This window comes from Lissotriton helveticus, chromosome 4_1 (assembly GCF_964261635.1).
Source record: "Lissotriton helveticus chromosome 4_1, aLisHel1.1, whole genome shotgun sequence".
NCBI lineage: Eukaryota > Metazoa > Chordata > Amphibia > Caudata > Salamandridae > Lissotriton > Lissotriton helveticus.
The window spans coordinates 513183091-513204285 of NC_136063.1; the positions used below are offsets into that span (position 1 = coordinate 513183091).

Consider the following 21195-nt stretch of genomic DNA (forward strand, 5'->3'; position numbering starts at 1 on the left):
AAGGGCAAAATACCCTACAGAAGTCAAGTTCTTTTCAAAAATCCTTGCAAATCATCTTTCCCCAGCGATGGCAGGTTTGGTATCTGATATCCAACACGGTTTCATACCTGGTAGAGATACTACATCTCATGTTAATATGGCGATTGGGGCATTCGATTATGCGGAGAAAGAGGGGGTGGGTCAAGGTATGATTCTTTTAGATGAAAGGCTTTTGACAAGGTCGAGTGGGAATATATATGGGCCATATTGAGCGCATTCGGTCTCGGGAGACAGTTTAGAAAATGGGTGCATGCTTTATATCACAAACCTACAGCTAAGCTCTCATATTCTGGATCATATTCTGTACCATTTGATATCTTATGTGGTACGAGACAGGGCTGCCCTCTTTCCCCGTTGCTATTCACTCTTTACATAGAGCAGTTTATACGTGTTTTAGAAGCTGATAAGCATATTAAATCATTAAGGACTACTTTTAGTAGTTTAAAGATAACAGCATATGCGGATGATTTGGCAATTTTTTCCACTAACCCCGTAGAAGCTGTTCCAGCTATTGAGAGGGCTGAAACCAAATTCGGATTGTTTTGTGGATATTTAGTTTATATCCTGAAACCACAGGTGCTCATTCCTTTTAAATCCAGCTCTCCAATTTTTGGGAGTTGTACCTCAGCTAGGTATTTGGGGGTTAAGGTTTCTGCTAAAACAGGTCAAATAATATCTTTAAACTATACCCCTTTATTAACTGAAACTGCTAAAATCCTAAAAGAAAATGGCATAAACTTCCTATAGGGCTTTTGGGGAGATGCAATTTAATAAAGATGAAAATACTCCCTAAATTTATATATTTGTTCAGATCCATTCCCTTACGTCTTCCTAATATTTTTTTATTTTTTATTTTTTTTTAAATTGGATGAAATTTTGAGTAGTTTTATATGGGGCTTTAAGAAGGTTAAGCGGGTTATTGATTTGCTTAAATCACCCTACAAACAAGGTGGCCTTGGTTTATCAGATTTTAGATTTAATTTTTCGTCGGCGTTTGCCAGGCTTTTCGCAGTCTTTTGGGAATTGATCAGAGAGATTCTCTATATAGATTGATTTTGGGTGATGATAGTTTATTTTTTCTATATCGCATTAACGATCCAAACTATTTAAAACGTGTCAAATTTAAGACAAATAGAGACAGCGTTTTTATATGGCGGGCTATGGCCGCCAAAAGTAATTTGTCGGTAATTCACACCAAGCTCCCACTCTGGGGGAATCCAATGTTACCAGAAATTTTTCAAGATTACAGAGGCAAATCGTGGACTAAGTATGGGATTTTATATTTGGGCGATATGTAAGAGGCAAGAGGAATTACATCATTTGAAGTTTTACAACTTCAATATAAACTGCCTACTAACCTCCTGTTTAAATATTTACGGATAAGGGATTATCTACAGAAAAATGTGGACTCAAATATGATTACTAAATCTTTGATTTGGGATCTTTTATATGGGGAGAAAATTAAATCTCTTACAGGCAACTTGTATAAATTGCTGACTAGCTTTAAAGCAGATGGTTGTGTAAAATTGGCAACACAATGGAGCCAAACGTTGAACTTGGTGATAAAATCTGGTACGATCACTCAGGCTTTGGGCAATATCGGTGACTCAGTTAATTCTGTGAGTCTGCAATTACAACAATTTTGTACAATTGGGATGCTGTACTATACACCTGAAAGGATTAATAGATGGGCAAGAGGTAATAGCGGAGGGGAAAAGACTAAATGCCCTAAATGTGGGACTCAGGCTGCAAATCTAATACATATGTTCATAGAATGCCCGAAATTGCAACCTTATTGGCAGAAGATCAGCCAAGTGTTCTATAGTAAACTTGGAGTGGGACCTACATTTACGGCTTTAGAAATCATGCTAGGGTATAAGGTAGAAAAACCAGCTTTGGCACGGTCTTATTCAATCGTGATGGTCGCAGCTAGGCTGGCTATCGCTCGGATGTGGGTTTCCCCGCTGCCGCCAACTATTTATGACTCGTGGTCCATTATTAAAGGAACTTATGACATGGAATTCACCCAGGCCAAGGCAGGCTCTATGGTCAAGAATGTGAAAATTTCGGGTCCTATGGATCTTGCGATATAGTCTATCGTTGATAAAGAAACTCATTTTTACCATTTAAATATTGGAATGTCCCAGATTAGGTACATTAGCTGATGATTACGATTATTCTCTCTAAATAAATGGATATGTCAAAGTTATTCTTATGTTGATTATAAGCATATATTTTCGATCTATGTTATGAACTGACGTATATTACCCTTATGTGATGTCAATAAAATATTTTTTTTAAAAGAAAGATCCAATGCTGGAGAAAGCAGTGTCACTCTGTGGCAGTAACACCACAGAAGGATCACTTCATTCACACGCCGGAGGAAATGGCGGCTTGAGCCCTTCTCTCCTCCCGTGGCGCCGAGTTTTTTTAAATAATTTGGCGGATCCCTAAGACTGCTAACTGCTGCTGACATGCCATGAAGCAGCGGAATGCTTAGGGAACACATCGCTACTATTCTGAGTAGCCGGGAGTAACGCAGAGACCTACTTCCAAGACCGTATGCCGTGACCGCATTGAAAGCTGCACGGCGCTCTGCCCGCCTACCTGGCTCACCGGGCACCCGGTCCTGCCTTCACTGAACGGACTGCTCAGCTGCCGGGATTCTCTGTCCCTGAATGCTGTGCCGGTCCCATACAGGCTGCTGGATGCCTGCAACCGAAACCGAAGGACGGAGACTAACTGACCCACAATATCCCCAGGTACCACGCGGGTTATAACGCAAAATGGCGGCCGCCCAAACACTGCACGGTCGACGTTTTAAACCTGCTCATCACGCTCGTATAGCATTGTAACACCGACGGATGGCCTTCAGACTGCTCACGCTCCCTACTGCAGCATTAGATTGATTTTTTTGGTGCATCAATGGCGATCGTTTATGTCTCATCATTGGTATGTGCCCAGCTACCCAAAACTCCGATTCCTCATGTCGCAAGCCCTTTTTTGAAATATAACATTGTGTCTTAGCCGTCCTGTTGCCCATGTGAAGAGCTGCTTACTTAGCCTTTTTGTTTTTCAATGGTGAAGAGCAAGCTTAGGACCATTATCCAGCCTTGCCTGACCCTAAGATGGCCGACGTTTGTGACACTCCCTGCAAGTAGAGTTTGCCGTTTGCTCTTCGATCGGCCTCCAAAGGTCTGGGTACTAGGTGCTAAATATTAACCACACGCCACAAGCTAACGTAGGTTAACAACACGCCATATCAGAACCCAGCAATGGCAGAACATTAACTTAAGCGAACACCGTAATTTTAAAAGAAGACCAGCCTGAAATAAGCTGAAGGCTTCTTCCCAACTACTTAGCACTGGCAAAATACTGCTGGTCGTACTAGATCTGGTGTATCAGTTGTATCTATCTACTGTATCTACTGTGCCTGGTGTATTAGTGCCACGGAATATAGGTTACCTGTACCATCAACGCGGATCACACAAGCCCAACGGCGTAAAACCACCCTGTGACGAGACTCTCCTCTCCTCCCTGTCAGGATTAAAGGATTACAGTCAGGTTAAAGGGCAACATGGGGGACAAAGAGATGACGAAAAATCTTAAGCGCTTAAAGGCTGAACCACCGACACCGGTATCTCCCATCAAAGGCAAGAAGGAAGTTAGCGAAGCCATGGACGTCATCCTAAGTAGATTGGAAGAAGTAAGGGACCTGGCAAAATATACAAAGGAAGAGGTGGTGGCCATTAGACAAGATATCAGAGACACAAACTCTAGACTCACCGAAACTGAATCAAGGATTAGCCGTCTTGAAGACATTGAAACCAAGACCTGTGATACTCTCAAACGCTTAACTATAACCTCAGATCAGACAACGAGGAGACTCGCGGAATTGGAGGATAGAAATCGGAGAGGAAACCTTAGAATATTTGGTATTCCGGACGGTTCAGAGGAAGATCACGAATCGTGCGTTGCCTTTTTGGAAACATGGTTCGTGCAAGCAACCAATCTCACCTTCGTCCAACCTCTGGAATTTGATAGGGCGCACAGAGTTCCAGGCACAATACCAAAAAAACAAAAAGGCCCGAGACCCATCATCTGCAAGCCCCTACGATTTCAACATGTGGAACAAATACTGTCCTTTGTCCGTAAGCATAACCATGTATTGTGGAAGACAAACAAGGTGTATATTTCACAGGACCTCTGTAAGGAAACCGTTGATGTGAGGAAGGCCTTCCTCGCAATGCGTCCGCAACTAAGATCACTGGGTCACCAATTCGGATTTGTTGGTCCAGCTAAGTTCCGGGTGACCATACAAGGAGTGTCCCACGTCTTCTCAGATCCACAGAAACTCAAAAGACTGCTACACGGGCCAGAGGAGTCATCCATGGACACAACATCGTTTGAAGCAGCCGGGGGAGCTGCCACTGGATATAAATGAGTATCCTCCACTGGTGTCGCTGATATGTTACGTTGTGTGTTATTCCTCGAGTTCTTAATGTATGCTATCCGCTGCCGTTAGTGGCTTGTGTTTATGTCTGCATAGCATAACTACCACATTGCTTTCACTCATTCAGTCACTCTGATGTGGTATTCGACTGTTCGCTATCCTCTTACTGTCACCTTACTGGTTACCTGCTGTCACCAGGTAGTTGTTACTACATTAGGCACGGCTTCAGAAAGCCAATCCGTATAATGTAAATGGATACAGGAGCGTAGCCTGCACACTATGATCATCATATTTGGTGCTACTGGTCACTTCATTAGCCTAATCACTGACAAGTAGTATCTAGACGACGGGAAACCGTCTGGGCTAAAAGCTAAGCTTGGCTGAAACAGGATGTATGCTGCCGCTAATGCTTATTTACTGTTCGCAATTATTAACAAATAGTAGTTGCTGTTACTCCTAGATGTTTGAAAATTGATCAAGTTCCCAATGTTTTAAATGTTGCGTCGGCTGCCACGGAGGTAATGTGTCACAAGTTTCCCCTCCGCACTTGTGCGCTACGCTAAGTTTACCACGATTCAGCATACCGGTGAGCGGAGTTGCCACGGACCAGGAACTACAATGACCACCATGCTTAGCGAGGCTAAGCTCGGACCGGAAAACGCTTTCAAATAGCGTTCTCGGCAAAGACTCGGCGTCGGATATTGTGATCCTTGCCGACCTTGCCTGTAGCCAGAGGGAGAGGATTCGAGGCGTTCTCTGGCCGCAGCGGACCCAGATTGAAGGAGAGAGGTAACTACGAGCGGCTGCTCATTGCCTCGCGTTCTTCGGATTTCGTTAGTGTGCTAGTCCGACACACCTGAGAGAATACTTTGGAGGAGACGCACACCACGGAGGCGTTTGCCGCGTCTCCCCCGCATACTCAGAGTATCGTTGTGGGCAGGAAAAGCGGATTACTGAGGCATGATAGAGCGGCTGCTCTCTGCCCCCACTCGTTCCGTTCTTTGTCTTGTTCCTTAGCGTGTTAGAAGCAGAGACGCACACCACGGAGTTGTTTGCCGCGTCTCTGCTAAGAAGAAAGTTGAATACACGGGGTGAGTGTACAGGTTCCCTGTGCCTTGCTCTGAGAATAGAAGGTCGAGCGGCTGCTCCCTTCATCACAGGCATGAAATACATGGTTGAGTGTCCGGCTGGGCATTCCCAAGTTCCTTGCTTACAAAGTACGAGCATCCCCAGGCACAGCAGCAGACCCCAAGATACCCTCCACCATTAGCAGCATTCGAACGGCATTGTCGGCTGTTAATTAGCACAGTGCCCTCCGTTGGCGAACACCGGGACCGGTGTTCTTGCGGAGGACGGTGTGAGCCCCTGAAGGACTAAGGGAGCACGGCTGCTAATGGGTATCGTTGACCTTGGTTATTTCTTTCTTCTCAGTTGTGACTATTATTACCTAATGACTTGCTATTATGGTTTTCTTCACTTATCCTTTCTTCTTATAGCATATATCCAATAAAAACAATTGGACAGCATTTGCTGATTGGAGTTTGGTCTCTGGTGCTATCTTGTCCTTCCTCCGATCCCGGGTAATCAGGTTGTTACAAAATATCCGACCTTTCTAAACATTAACTACCCCTGGTCGGGTGGCAGGCAATGGCTACCTTGGACGACGTGTTGGCAGCTTTGGCAGCAGTTCAGATTGAGCTTGCTGCATCCACACAGGAATCAGCAGATATGAAGGCAAGACTTGATGCCCTACAAAGGAACCCCTTCGATGCGGGACCCCCCACAGCGACTCCCTCTCCTGCAGTAGTGGTGGAAATGCCAGTCTCCATTCCTTTGGCCACACCTGAGAGGTACAGTGGAGACCCTAACACTGTTCAAGTGTTTCTCACTCAAGTGGCTTTACACCTATCGTGCAAACAAAAGGTGTTCCCCACCAGCCAAGCAAGGGTGGCCTTCCTTATATCGTACCTTGCAGCACAATGGGCGGTCCCATTGGTGAGTAGGGACGACCCCCTCCTATGTGACTGGGAAGCCTTTCGCGAGGAATTCTTGAAAGTTTTCGACAGAAGGGCGGACTTGTATACCGCAGACAGGGAGATGCTGGAGTTGCGTCAGGGCAACAATGATCTTTTGCAGTATTTAAACGCATTCAGGCGTCTGGTGGCCGAGACAAAGTGGCCTGTCTCCAAACAAACAGCGCTTTTCCACCAAGGTTTGAGCGACGAACTCAAGGACGTGGTCGCACAAATAGACCCACAACCCAAGACCTGTGAGGGTCTCATCAACTTGGTACTGCGGTTAGATCACAGGTTGGGCGTGAGAAAAGGAGACCACAAGAGAAAAGGAAAGCCTCTGCCCTCATATGTGTCATCAGGAAACCCTGAATCCAGCAGCGCCGCGAAAGCGGAACCTATGGACATCGGAGCCATCCGGGCTAGCTTGACCGCTACAGAAAAAGAATCGCGCCGCAAACAAGGCCTTTGCTTGTACTGTGGCAAGAAGAGACATTATGTCCGTGAGTGCCCTGCCAAACCGAAGAACAGTCGGTACCGGGCCAACAAGACTGTGACGGCCGTAGTGGATGTACCGGCGGAAAACAAACGGACTCCCTGAATCGTGACGGGGCCTCTTGGAGTCACACATGCATCCCTTATTTGTCTCGTCTGGAACAGGTGCGACAACAGCACTTGTTTATCACAGTATACATAGGCCTTCATGCACAATGGACACCTGTGGTGGCCATGGTTGATTCCGTGGCCACAGGCCTCTTCATGGACCAGAAGGAAGCGCAAAGGCTGGGCATCCCCCTCATTTCCAAAGAAGTACCAGAGGATGTGTACGCCGTGGATGGAAGACGACTGGTTACTGGACCCATTGGGCATCACACGGGGGAGCTCCCTGTGAAATACGGGGAATGGCACGAAGAGGCGATTGACTTTAGCATTATTCGCGCACCCCAATACGGTGTGAAATTGGGACTGCCCTGGCTCAAGAGGCATAACCCTTCGATCAACTGGAAAACCCATGAACTAAGGATGACGTCTCTGCATTGCCTTCAGCATTGCGGTATGAGTCGTGACACACGTAGCAGCGACCAAGGCAGGGTGCACATGGTAGCCACGGTGGCAGAGAAAAAGGTTGAACTTCCAAACGCTTACCACGGCTATAGCGACGTCTTTGATGAGGTTCGAGCAGAGGTGCTCCCTCCGCACAGGGTTTATGACTGCCAGATCGACCTGGTCCCGGGTGCATGCGTATCCAGTGGCAGACTGTACGCCTTAACCGAGCCCGAGAACATCCATCTCCGATCCTACCTTGACAAGCTCTTGGGGTTGGGTTTCATCAGACCATCTAAGTCCCCGGCAGCATCGCCCCTCTTCTTCATTCCTAAGGCCAATGGGGAGTTGAGGGCTTGTGTAGACTTTAGGGCCTTGAACGCCATCACAGTCAAAAACAGGTATCCCTTGCCCCTCATCAGCATCCTGTTGGAACAGGTGAAGAAGGCCTGTTTTTACACAAAGCTCAACCTTAAGGGGGCATATCACCTGGTGCGCATGCGGGACGGCGATGAGTGGAAAACGGCGTTTAAGACCAGATTCGGTCTTTTCGAATACCTCGTCATGCGTTCGGGCTCTGCAACGCCCCTGCGGCCTTCCAATTCTTCCTCAACGAGGTGTTCCGTGACGTGCTGGATGTATATGTGGTGGTGTACATTGATGACATTCTTATTTACTCCACCACAGAAGAGGAACACGTACACCACGTAACATCGGTGCTCCAGAAGCTCAGAGAGAACATGCTGTTCTGCAAGCTAAGCAAGTGCGACTTCCACGTCACGTCCGTGGAGTTTCTTGGAGTGATGCTTAGTCCGAACAGGCAAGAAATGGCGGAACGCAAGATCAAGGCAGTGGAGGAATGGCCTGTTCCGCGAAATGTCAAGGATGTACAAAGCTTCATCGGGTTCGCCAATTTTTATCGCCGTTTCATCGATGGGTTCTCTGGATTGGTGGCCCCGATCACTCAGCTGTTGCGGAAATCACAAGCGTTCATATGGAATCAAGAGGCACAGGAGGCGTTTATTGCCCTGAAGAAGGCGTCTGTTACGGCCCCTGTACTCTCTCACCCCGATCCGGAACAACCCTATGTGGTGGAGGCAGACGCTTCGGTGGTGGCTCTGGGGACCATCCTGTCCCAACGTAATCCAGCCACAGGAAAGCTGCATCCTGTGGCCTTCATGTCCAGAAAGCTAAACGATGCTGAACGCAACTATCACATCGCGGAGAAGGATCTGCTGGCTATTAAGGATGCGTTCACAGAGTGGAGACATCTATTAATGGGAGCCAGGCATGTGGTTACGGTGTTCACGGACCACAGGAATCTGCAATTCATGACGGCGGCAAGACACCTATCTCCGCGGCAACTGAGGTGGATGCTCTTCTTCTCCGGTTTCCATTTTCTCATCACGTATCGACCCGGTACAGAAAACAGGAAGGCGGATGCGCTTTCCCGTCAAACCTCTGCCACGGAGCCACGGCCTTACATGGAACACTCCATCATCCACCCCGATGAGTTGTTGGGGGTGATACAGCCAGATGCCTTTCTCCAGGGCATACAGAAAGGGATATGTACCTTTTCCTGGAAGAGGTGGCTCCAATGTCACAGGGAGTGGCAGGTCAGGGACGGGATACCGATGAAGGGTCGTTGTATGCTGATACCCACGCCACAGCTCCAGAAACAGGCCTTCACTTGGTGTCATGATTCGCCATGTGCTGGTCATCTGGGATTCGAGAAAACGGTGGCGTGTCTGGGGAGGAACTTCTGGTGGCCATCCATGAGAGCTGATGTCCGAAGGTGGGGAGCGGCCTGCGCAACCTGTGCCACCATGAAAGCGGACAATAGGCGGCCGCAGGGCTTACTGCAACCCCTTCCTACGCCAAGCCGGCCGTAGAAAAACATATAATTGGACTTTGTTGTGGGTTTGCCGTTAGATCAGGGATGTACGGCGATCCTGGTGGTGGTCGACTACCTCGCGAAAATGGGGCACTTCGTAGCCTGCAAGCAGGTGCCGTCTGCAGGTCAACTAGCGTTGCTGTTGCTGAGGAATGTGGTGAGGCTACACGGTTTGCCCAGCGTGATAGTGTCGGACAGGGGTTTGCAGTTCACCGCCCAGTTCTGAGGACGTGGTGTTCTGCATTGCACGTCACCTCGGCTATGTCAACGAGGTATCACCCGCAGACGGACGGCCAGACAGAACGCCTTAACCAGTCCCTCAAACAATATCTGCGCTGTTCGTTGAACAAGGAAGGGAGGAATGGGTGGATCTGCTGTGGTTAGCGGAGATTGCTTATAACAATGCCACGCATAGCTCCACCAAAGCTTCCCCTTTCTACAGCAACTACGGACATCACCCCCGATTTCTGCCATTTCTTCACCCTCTTAGGGACGGCAGAATACCTGAAGCCTCAAAAAGGGTCGCTCACTTCAAGGAAACCCTGATGCGATCACGACAATGCCTGGATGCTGCTAAAGCAAAGTATAAAGCTGTGGCGGACAGGAGAAGGAGGCCCGGGCCCTTATACAGGGTGGGGGACTACGTCTGGGTGTCAACCAGAAATCTGCGGTTCCGCAAACATAGCTTGTTTCATCCCAAGTACATTGGCCCTTACCGCATCTCCAAGTGCATTGGCCCTGTGAACGTGAGACTATGTTTGCCTACTCATCTACAGATCCATCCGGTTTTCCACGTTTCGTTGCTCAAACCCTCCTCTGCGACTGCACGTGCTACACCCGTCCCAGTACCAGTGGACTCGGATGTGGAGTATGAAGTTGCGGGATTCAGGGACTCCAAGTGGAGAGGGGGCAGGTTGTGGAACCTTGTGGCCTGGAAGGGGTACGGCCCGGAGGAACAATCATGGGAGCCTGCTGCCGGAGTCCATGTCCCCGTCTTGGGTCGTTGTTTCACAGGAAGCACCCGGGCTGTGCTGGCCCGGTAGGAAGGGGTTGAGGGGAGGAGGATGTACTGTCAAGATTTCCCCTCCGCACTTGTGCGCAACGCTAAGTTTACCACAATTCAGCATACCGGTGAGCGGAGTTGCCACGGACCAGGAACTACAATGACCAGCATGCTTAGCGAGGCTAAGCACGGACCGGTAAACGCCTTCAAATAGCGTTCTCGGCAAAGACTCGGCGTCGGATATTGTGATCCTTGCCGACCTTGCCTGCAGCCAGAGGGAGAGGGTTCGAGGCATTCTCTGGCCGCAGCGGACCTGATTGAAGGAGAGAGGCAACTACGAGCGGCTGCTCATTGCCTCGCGTTCTTCGGATTTCGTTAGTGTGTTAGTCCGACACACCTGAGAGAATACTTTGGAGGAGACGCACACCACGGAGGCTTTTGCCGCGTCTCCCCCGCATACTCAGAGTATCGTTGTGGGCAGGAAAAGCGGATTACTGAGGTATGATAGAGCGGCTGCTCTCTGCCCCCGCTCGTTCCGTTCTTTGTCTTGTTCCTTAGCGTGTTAGAAGCAGAGACGCACACCACAGAGGTGTTTGCCGCGTCTCTGCTAAGAAGGAAGTTGAATACACGAGGTGCGTGTACAGGTTCCCTGTGCCTTGCTCTGAGAATAGAAGGTTGAGCGGCTGCTCCCTTCATCACAGGCACAAAATACATGGTTGAGTGTCCGGCTGGGCATTCCCAAGTTCCTTGCTTACCAAGTACGAGCATCCTCAGGCACAGCAGCAGACCCCAAGATACCCTCCACCATTAGCAGCATTCGAACGGCATTGTCGGCTGTTAATTAGCACGGTGCCCTCCGTTGGCGACACCGGGACCGGTGTTCTTGCGGTGGACGGTGTGAGCCCCTGAAGGACTAAGGGAGCACGGCTGCTAATGGGTATCGTTGACCTTGGTTATTTCTTTCTTCTCAGTTGTGACTATTATTACCTAATGACTTGCTATTACGTTTTTTTTCACTTATCCTTTCTTCTTATAGCATATATCCAATAAAAACAATTGGACAGCATTTGCTGATTGGAGTTTGGTCTCTGGTGCTATCTTGTCCTTCCTCCGATCCCGGGTAATCAGGTTGTTACATAATGGCGCTGCTGTTGTTTTCTCCTAATCACCATGCCCTACATCCATATTTGGGGAGGGATGGGTGGGTTGGGATTGGGGGGTGGGGGAGGGGGTGGGAAAGGGTGGGGTGAGTATTTGTCCTTTTTCTTCTTTTTATTTTTTTCACTATTTTCAGGTTAGGTCATATTTTTATGCATGCATGTGTACATGAACACTCTGGATGTTGCACACCGTCACCTGAGCTCACACATTAACAATAATATGGTGACCCTGTTGAGTTTCCTGCAATCACTACTATCTTCACGACAATTGTTGTCCGCCTCAGACAGGTCAAATTGCTGCTTAACACATTTCCAAGAGGCATATACATGGGTTCTTCGGTGCGTCATTATGACACTTGTCCAGAAGCATGGCTTCTCGTTGATTAGTGATCTTACTCTCTGCTCCTATGCCAATGTCCAGAATTGATACACCTGTGGGTGTAATGGCAGTAGGCAATTTGAAAATTCTTTCCCTCAATGTGAAAGGTCTCAACCAGCCCGTTAAGCGCCAGAAAATTCTAGACTACGCCCGTAGACAAAAAGGTGATATTGTTTTATTGCAAGAGACCAAATTGGATGCCAAACAATTTTACACGGTTAAGAACAAATTTTTTACAGAGTTGGTGGGGTCGGAAGCAACCGCGAAAAAGAATGGTGTTCTAACTTTGATATCTAAGAGATCCAATGTAGACCTAATTTCCTCTGTAGCTGACTCAAAGGGGAGGTGGATCTCAGCCAAATTACTTAAGGATGGTACCGAATTTTACGTCACAAATGTATATGCCCCAAATACATGCAACCTGGCTTTCTGGACGGCTCACACAAAACAACTAGACACTATCCCTGATACTGCAGTTCACAGATTAGCGGGAGACTTTAACCTGCCCTCTGACCCTATCCCAGACAGGGATTCCAAGTGCACCTTCCGGAGCAATAAGTCACACAAAGCCTTCACTAGGCTATGCAGCAGGTTCCATCTCATAGACACCTGGCGTTTACAAAATCCAGATGGGAGAGAATACACATTTTATTCCCCTCTGCACGACTCGTTCTCCCGAATTGATTATTTATTCATTACAAGGAATGCAATTGGCAGAATTGAAGAGACGAGTATAGAACCAAGGTTCATATCAGACCATTCCTGCATCACACTCTGTGTCTAATATAAAGCCAACGCTCTGCCAATCTCTATGGCGCCCAAACGAGGGAGTCCTTGAAAAAGAACAGTATAGAATAACCATTGAAACTGCCATAAAAGATTATTTAGATAATAACAAGAGGGGTGACACCACTGATTTGACACGCTGGGAAGCACTAAAGAGCACTTTAAGGGGGGGTCATTATTAAAATGAAATCCGCCATAAACAAAAACTATAACGCGGCCTTAGAGGCGCTAGAAGTTGACATCTCAGCCTTGGAAGCTACATACTTGGTGGATAGGAAGAAAAAGACGGTAAACAAACTGGCTAATAAAAAGTACGAGTATAATAAAATAATAAGTGAAAGAGCAGGAGTATGGCTTAATAGGAGGAAAAGATTCAAAATATGCGACTCAAATAAAGCTGGGAAAGCCTCGCAGCCTATCTTAAATTCAAAATTCAGAAAAACACAATTAACTATTTCAGATGATGCTGGAGTGGCCTGGACCGACCCTATTAAAATCGCTGAAATATTTAAAGATTTTTATGAACACCTATATGCTACAAATACGACTGTGACAGGAAACCACATCAAAGACTACTTAGAGAACTGCGCGCTGCTGTCTCTGTCCCTTGAGGATCATGATGTCCTTAATAGCCCCATTACGCAAGCTGAAGTTGAAGGAGCTATAAAGTCTCTTAAATGTGGGAAGGCACCTGGACCAGACAGGCTTACAGCTAGGTTCTATAAATGTTTCTCCGCCACACTGTCTTCCCCACTCCTCCACGTATTTCGCGAAATCAATGATAAGGGAGAGGTGAAAGGTACATTAGCGGAAGCTATCATAGCTGTCCCCCCCAAGGAAGGGAAAGACCCAACGCTCCCCAAAAATTATAGGCCTATTTCCCTAATCAATTTAGATTGTAAGCTTCTAGCCTCTATTCTTGCCAACAGCCTCCAGAAGGTTTTACCGAAACTAATACACCCCTCCCAGGCCGGCTTTCTGAAGTACAGACTATCCAGTGATAACACCAGAACCTTGGCCCACGGGCTTGAAAAAGCGAGACTTCTCACCACTCCTACTGCGGCGCTCACACTGGACGCCGAGAAAGCATTTGACAAGGTAGACTGGACGTACTTAGAGGCCGTGTTACATAAGTTCAATTTAGGATCATCTTTCACGAAATTGGTCATGTCCCTGTACTCGTGACCCTCAGCTAGGGTAAGAGCGGGAGGATCGCTATCTACATCATTCAAGTTACAACAAGGTACCAGACATGGGTGCCCCCTCTACCCGTCGCTCTTTCTCCTGGCCATAGAACCATTCCTATACCGCATACGTAACAATGAGGATATTGTCGGTATCCCGTTCCAAGACTATACGATAAAACTCACAGTGTACGCAGACGATGTACTTGTTGTATCAGAAAGGGCGGAGGAGGCGATACCAGCACTGATGCGTACTATTAAAGAGTTCTCGGAAGTCTCGGGATACAAATTAAATAAAGATAAAACGGAGGTTAAACTACTGAACAACCTAGGAAATAAAGAGGTCCTGGGGAACTCTGGACTGACTTGGCAGCCTGGCTGCTTCAAGTATTTAGGACTGGATTTCGACAAAGACCTTATTACTACCCTAAGAATAAACGAGAAACAACTTCTGAAGAAAATTTCAAAATTGCTTGATGGTTGGTCTCCGAAATTTCTGTCATGGTGGAGGAGGGCGGAGACATTAAAAATGATGGTGACCCTGCTGGTGAACTACCTAGCGAGCATGCTTCCAATGACCTTCTCGGACGATTTCTTACAAAAGGTGGATAAGCTCTTTGGCACATTTCTGTGGCAAGGGAAGAAGCCCAGGATATCAAAGAAGAAGCTGCAACTAGCTAAAGACAAAGGCGGCCTGGGTCTTCCTAATTTCAGGAATTACCAAACTGCGTTCCTCTGTAAGCAAGGTGCACAATGGTTGATAGACGATACAGCGTATACCCCTTTATGGATAGATGTAGAGAAGTCTCTCGTTGGCACAGCTCCCCTTTCGGTGCTACTCCCGATGGACTGGACACACCTCCCTCATTCGAGATACATCTTATTGAACACGAGGCGTGGCCTTTTGCGTCTGGATTAAGTGCACAAGACGGGCCTCAAGACACCACGTCAGTGGCCCTATGGCATACTCCTACACTCAGAATTAATGGGGAACCCCTCAACTGGGAACACTGGTCCACAAAAGGTCTTAATCTGGTCAGCGACCTTTATGATGGGCAGCACCTGTTGCCGTTCTCCTCGATCCAGGCAACATACTGTCTCACTCCAATGGACTTCTATGATTTCCTCAAATTAAAGTCACTCTTGTCTACACGCTCTTTTAAACCTTCGGAGTCATGGCTCAAGTCTCAACTGGCGCGCATTAGGGCAGCAGGTCATTTTGTATCCAAAGTTTATAAACTTCTCCTCCCCTCACTGGGGAAAGCTCAAAGGTGTAATGAATCACGGTGGGAGGCGGAACCCAATTCAACGGGGATTGCTTTTGACTGGGACAAAATCCACGCTACAGCTCTTGTAAACAAAGTTTCCCCAATACTTTCACAAACTAAGTACATGCTACTTAACAGGGCATATTGGACACCACACAGATTGTTTAAGCTTCACTTAAAAGATGATCCGAATTGCTGGAATTGTAACTTAGAAGTGGGGGATCTGGCACACATGCTTTTTCATTGCTCCTCGCTAAGAAGCTTTTGGAACAGAATTTTTGATTGCATAGAGCATATCCTAAGTATTAAACCCACAAGAGAATTTGTGTATGTTTTATTGGGCGCTAATGAGCCAAATCTGACCACCGACAATGATCGTCACCTGTTGGACTTACTTCTTACTCTGGCTTGTAAGGTAGTATTATGTAAATGGAAGAACGCAGCTGAAGTATCCTTTAAAACATGGCAAGACTGGGTTTCTTGCATCAGGGGAGCGGATAACCCTGCTTTGCACTCCTCCCCTTGGCGTGCCTCCAATAAGAAGCTTTGGAAATTTCTTGATGCCTCTTCCTTTTCCTTTCACCCCCCCCCCCCGTAGACTGTTTTGGATGAGTAGTTCTTTAGTGATATATGGAAATGCCGGTTAATGGTTAATGCCTTGAACGTCATTGAATACTGGCTGATTGTGTGGCTCTGCTATAGGACGATCTTGCTTTCTGTGTGCCATTTCTAATTGATGCAACATCTGAGGTTTGAGCGCCGCCCCGGCGTACAATATGTAATATTCTTGTACTCTGTACCGTGCATATAACTTATATTTTGTATTTTATATTTTATATTTTATAGTCTGTATTTTGTATTTTATAGTCTGTATTTTGCACTTTGGGAATGACAGTCGCCACTCAGTAATATGTAATCTGTAACTGTCTATCTTATATCATATTCACACATGTGCTCATTTTGTAATTGATGTACGTACGCATTCAATTCATTCATGTAGTTCTTTGATTTCACAAATGTCATTCCTCTGTATTTTCTTTTTGGAATTTTCTGCCTTTCTTCCTTTGATTTTCCTAATGATTTGAATATGAAAAAAAAAATAAAACTATATCTGAAGAGAAAGTGAACATAAAACATTAAGTTGATAACTATAGTTCCACACAGAAAAAAATGGACTAAAAAACTCCTTAGGTTTTCAAACAGAGCTATTTTAAACTGTGCAATAGCACTAGCATTGTAATTTATAGACAGTTTATTTTTCCACTGCTCTGAAATCATGTAGAGAGAAAAATATGAATTTAACAGTCGCTTTTAGAGCTGAACATATGGTATCGGAGGTGAAGTGCCAGTAAGACTTGCAGACCACTAAAATTAAAGTGGGAATTAAAAAGGGGGTGAAGCCTGAATAAAATAAAAAAAGTCAAACATTGCAAAAATATAAAGAACAAAAAATAAAAGCTCTTTGCAGAACAAAATACGTTCCGACAGTCTGCATTTTCAGAAATCGTGTTTTGTCAGAGCATAAACAGTATTGCAAGATATCAGCTCTGATGCTCGACACTCTTGAATCGGTTAGGGTCAACTATTATAGCCTTTAATATTTTAATTGCGAGATAAATGCTCAAGACATTAAGAAGAGCATTTTGTGAAGGTGCAGTTGAAGATATGGAACAATCTCACATCTTAAAAGGCTAAAGAATGTAGAGGTCTTGGGCATAAACATTTATGCTGACTAACCACGACCCTGAGAATATGTTTTAGGTTTACATTTTTACCTAAAAAGATGTTTCAGAAATTGGACAGGGCAACAATATGGTTATTAAAATACTTTTTTTTTTTAAATCAAAAGTAAAGTACTGAAGAGTCGAAACTGAGGAAATCAACTACAATTTGGCAAGCAGGAAAGTAAATTCAGAACAAGCACTGGCAAAGCCAATAGGTCACGCCTTTTGGCTTTGCCAATGCTTTATGCGGACTGTTCAGCATTTAAACAAACAGTGGCGTGCAGCCTGGAAAGGGGGGGGGGGCAGTGGGGGGGTAATGTACCCCAAGGCCGCCGCAAGTGAAGGGGAAAGGGTCAGAGCAACAGACTAGGCGCCCCCTCAAAGCAGGTCGCAGTGCCTGCTGACCACCTACTTGCGAATGGCCCTCCATGGGCTAAGAATAGGCAGGAGACAAAAGGAATGCGGACAACGGGAGGCGGGTGGGAGCTTGGTGAACATCGACAACGTGAGGGGGCTACAACAAATGGAATGCGTTCAACGGGCAGGGGGTGGGAGCATGTTGAATAGGGACTATGGAAAGGGGGGGCGGAACCAAGGGAATGCAGACAACGGGAGGGGGTCGGGAGCATGGTTAACACGGACAACGGAAGCAAAGTAAAACACAACAGGAATTTAAAAGCAAGCTGAGGCAAAAGAAAAAGTAGTGCGGGTAACAAAATATATGGCCCGTATCGAAAGGATCCATGCAGCGGGGGCAAACGCATGGACGGAAACAAAACAGACACAAGGCGGGACAAATTTACTGTATCGACCAACCAAAACTATGCATTCAGAAAGGTGGACTAAGTAACTAATCAACAAGCGGTGGGAGTGTGGTGGATGTCTTCTCACTTCACAGAGACAGTACTGCATGCCTCGCTACCTCTCGGCTCGACCTCAAAATGACATATTTAAGAGCATACTTTATCAAATTTTACCTTAACACATTCTGATCTTTACTGCAAACGTAACTTCAAGATGGCAATGATTTTATGGGAAGATAATCCAATACCTTTTAAGAGTACCATTTGCAATTAATGTTAAATTTGTGTACACATTTATTGTTTAATATGTGATCGACTCAACATACATCACAAGAAGGATTAAATAAAAACGTTTGTTTCTTGCTTGACATATAAAACTGGCAGAGTTATAATTCTGTCAGAGAAAATAAAGTGTTACCTGCACCATCCTGAAAACACTGAACGTCCTCATCTTGGTATGGTACGGGCGATGGGAGAAGCATTGCAGCACCTTCCAACAGTGCTTCATCGGTGGTGGGTGGTATGTTATAAACAAATCGTTTTGTTGTCTGGTTTTTCCGTCTTCCTTTTCCAGGTTCTTGTGCAGACATGGGATGTGAGGACATTTCATTCCACACAAAAACTTTCCCCTGACCTTCTGATTCAATTTTCACTTCCGGAGAACTATCATCGACCCAAGTGGAGTCCGTTTGTTGATAATTGTCCTTTTGGTCGTCCTCTGGACTGGGAACCTCATGTTCCATTTTTATATTACTTGCCAAGTTCGTAAGATTGCGGGTTGCCCAGAAACTAGCAATCTTTTGCTCTCTTGATGACAAACCATCAGTATTGATAGCTCTCCTTTTGTTATAGTTTACAACCACAGCCTCGGGCCTTTCCAATTTTGTGCTTATGTTTAAGGCATCTTTAATAAAATTACGACAGGAGTGAACAACTTCTGTCATTTGAAGGTAGCTGGCCACTGACATCACTTCAATTGCATTTTGGCTTGTAAGCACCAGATTCCCAGAATACATGAAGTCCAAGATGACAGAGAAACCCTGAATAGCAACAACATCTAAGTAGGTAACAGTGGTTTGGTCACGGCTTTCTTTGTTTGTGAAGCAATATAATGTCTTGAAGAACCGGCTGCCGGCAACCAGAATGTTTTTGTGAGCTCTGAAGACCTTTCCGCTCACTACAATGTTGACATCACAAAGAATGCCCTTTTTTCTCTGCTCGTTCAGTTCTTGCAAGAGCTGATAGCAGTAGGAGTTCTCATTTGGCTTCACACTGTAATCACTGTATCCCTCCGTTAGTTCTTCCTTAATTTCTGGTTTCTATATTTCAAAACAGAAGGAAATTAATTTTCACAAAAAAAGGTTAAAGAAAGGGCTTTAAAGTTTTACAAACTACCTATGGATTGAGTTAACAACATATTTCTAAAATATTTTGATGTACATTAAGGCAAATTATGTACGTTATTATGTCTAATAAACATCCATGAGGCTCAATTATCAGGGTATGTGCTTAGGAAAAATGTACAAACAATTAATCTAATTGGAAATAACCAATTTAGTACCTAAACTGAAAATATAGCCTGGCTCCAGACCTACAATGGATACCCATGCTAGAAGTGTAACAAGTGTGAAATATTTTTTTGCATGCACTTCATTGAAGTACATGAATAACTAGCCTTTATAAGAAACAGAGGACAACTATAATTTTGGAATAAATCAATGAAATTAATTCAAGACATGAGATATTCAGTTTTTGACTGAATAGCCAAGTGGTGCAGGCCAGGTTCACTTGAGTTTTGTAACCTGTCTCTCATGGTTTTTCCTCAGATGGTTCTGCTAAAGTCACATCCCAGTGGCAGTTAATGCGAAGGCAATAAGTACACTGAATGTGAGGATCATCTACAGGGATCTTCCTATATGCAAAAGGTTTGAAAGTCTTGAAGAGAGACTTTATTTTTATGAGACGTTTCTTGTGTTGCTGATAAAAAGACCTACTAAATGATGTTTTCTATGGGATTTCTGCCCACAGACAGGGAAAGAGGGGCTGATTTTGAATCAGTATCTGGAAGCAGTTAGCAGAGACCTCCCCCCCACCACTCCCACAGTCGAAGTAAAATGTATCAATTGCGTTATTATATGTCTGCTGAATAAAGATCTCTCTTCTGCAGTAGAAAGTAGTCTCTAACAAAAAACCTGTGATGGTGTCTGGCAGTAGACATTGTGTGCAGTTATATCCTCTAGGTAAGAATTGCAACATATTGGCTAACCTCCTTATCAATATAAATGAGGTGAAAAGGTTGTACCAAGTACTATGCTAATTTACCACAATCTGATACAGCACATTTATGAGATCTACTGATGCATCCAAGAAATTAAAGCATGCAACTCCTTGAAAGATCCGATACTTGAAAAACTCTACTAGAGTACTTTTGTCTTCAGTTGAGCGCCAGAAGAGCCTCTAATGACAACACTAATTGCATACAGTGGTAAAAAGTAAGTTACCTGCAATTCAAGTTCTCCAGAGTTGGGATCTTTGACAGATTTACCTGCTTGAATCATTCCCTCATCATCTAGCTGAGAGCCATTCGTAACTAATGTGTTGCAGTCCAAAACATCATTAGAAGTCCATGCAAATAGTAGTTACATTTAGTAGCATATTCACCTTAATATAGACTGTCCAAATTCAACCACTGAGGTAAAAGGCTCTCAGCACTACTGCACCTAAAGCCAACCACAGCTCAGATTTTGAAGCACAAGTGTGAAAGCAAGGAGGGGATAGGAGAGTTTCTCCATGGGTGGTGCAAACAATTAATGTCAACCTTTGAAAGATATCAATGTCCGGCGACTATATTTATTTCTTCTCCGCCACAGGACATTTCATAGTTTCACAGGCTTGGAAAAAAACACAGCGAGCAATATAATCAGAACACGTGTATGAAGAAAGGTCGTGAGGTTCATCTCAATAGAATATTTGTCAAAAGCCAACAAATCCCACTACCTAGTCACATTGACATCTAGGTAATAGTGCCTTTCTTCCAAATGGCAGCTGAATAAATGCCCTGAAGCAGAACCCTTGCATAAAAGCTGCTGCGCATGTCCTACTTCATGTGGATCGGGTTGTTACCTTGCCGCTTAAAGGGCGGTAGACTTTTGTATGGCAGTAAGTGATGAAGACAGAGAGCCAACTCACAACATCCTGTATTGCAAGCTGGCATCCTCTGCTACAAAAACCAACAGTAACAAATAGAAAGATGAGGGCCTGCTCATCTTCGAATTATCTTAGAATGACCATTCAGTGAGATGAACATCACAGCCCATTTGTAGGCTGGTACTTTTTTGTCTCCTGCTGACTCACACAAGAAATGCCCAGCTATCACCTAAATTCTCCTCTCAGGGCGTTCAGCATGAGTATATATGTGAAAGCATTTTTCTCAAGCATCTACCTCT

At 45.4% G+C, this 21195-nt stretch overlaps 1 protein-coding gene across 1 annotated transcript in view; it reads right to left on the reverse strand.

Annotated features, from left to right (window-relative positions):
• Positions 1–21195, reverse strand: part of ZBTB10 (zinc finger and BTB domain containing 10) — a 395712-nt gene that overhangs the window by 224842 nt on the left and 149675 nt on the right. The window contains exon 2 of the mRNA XM_078687110.1: positions 18168–19068. Within this exon, the coding sequence (XP_078543236.1) occupies positions 18168–19068 (901 nt within the window). The remainder of the gene's footprint in view (positions 1–18167; positions 19069–21195) is intronic.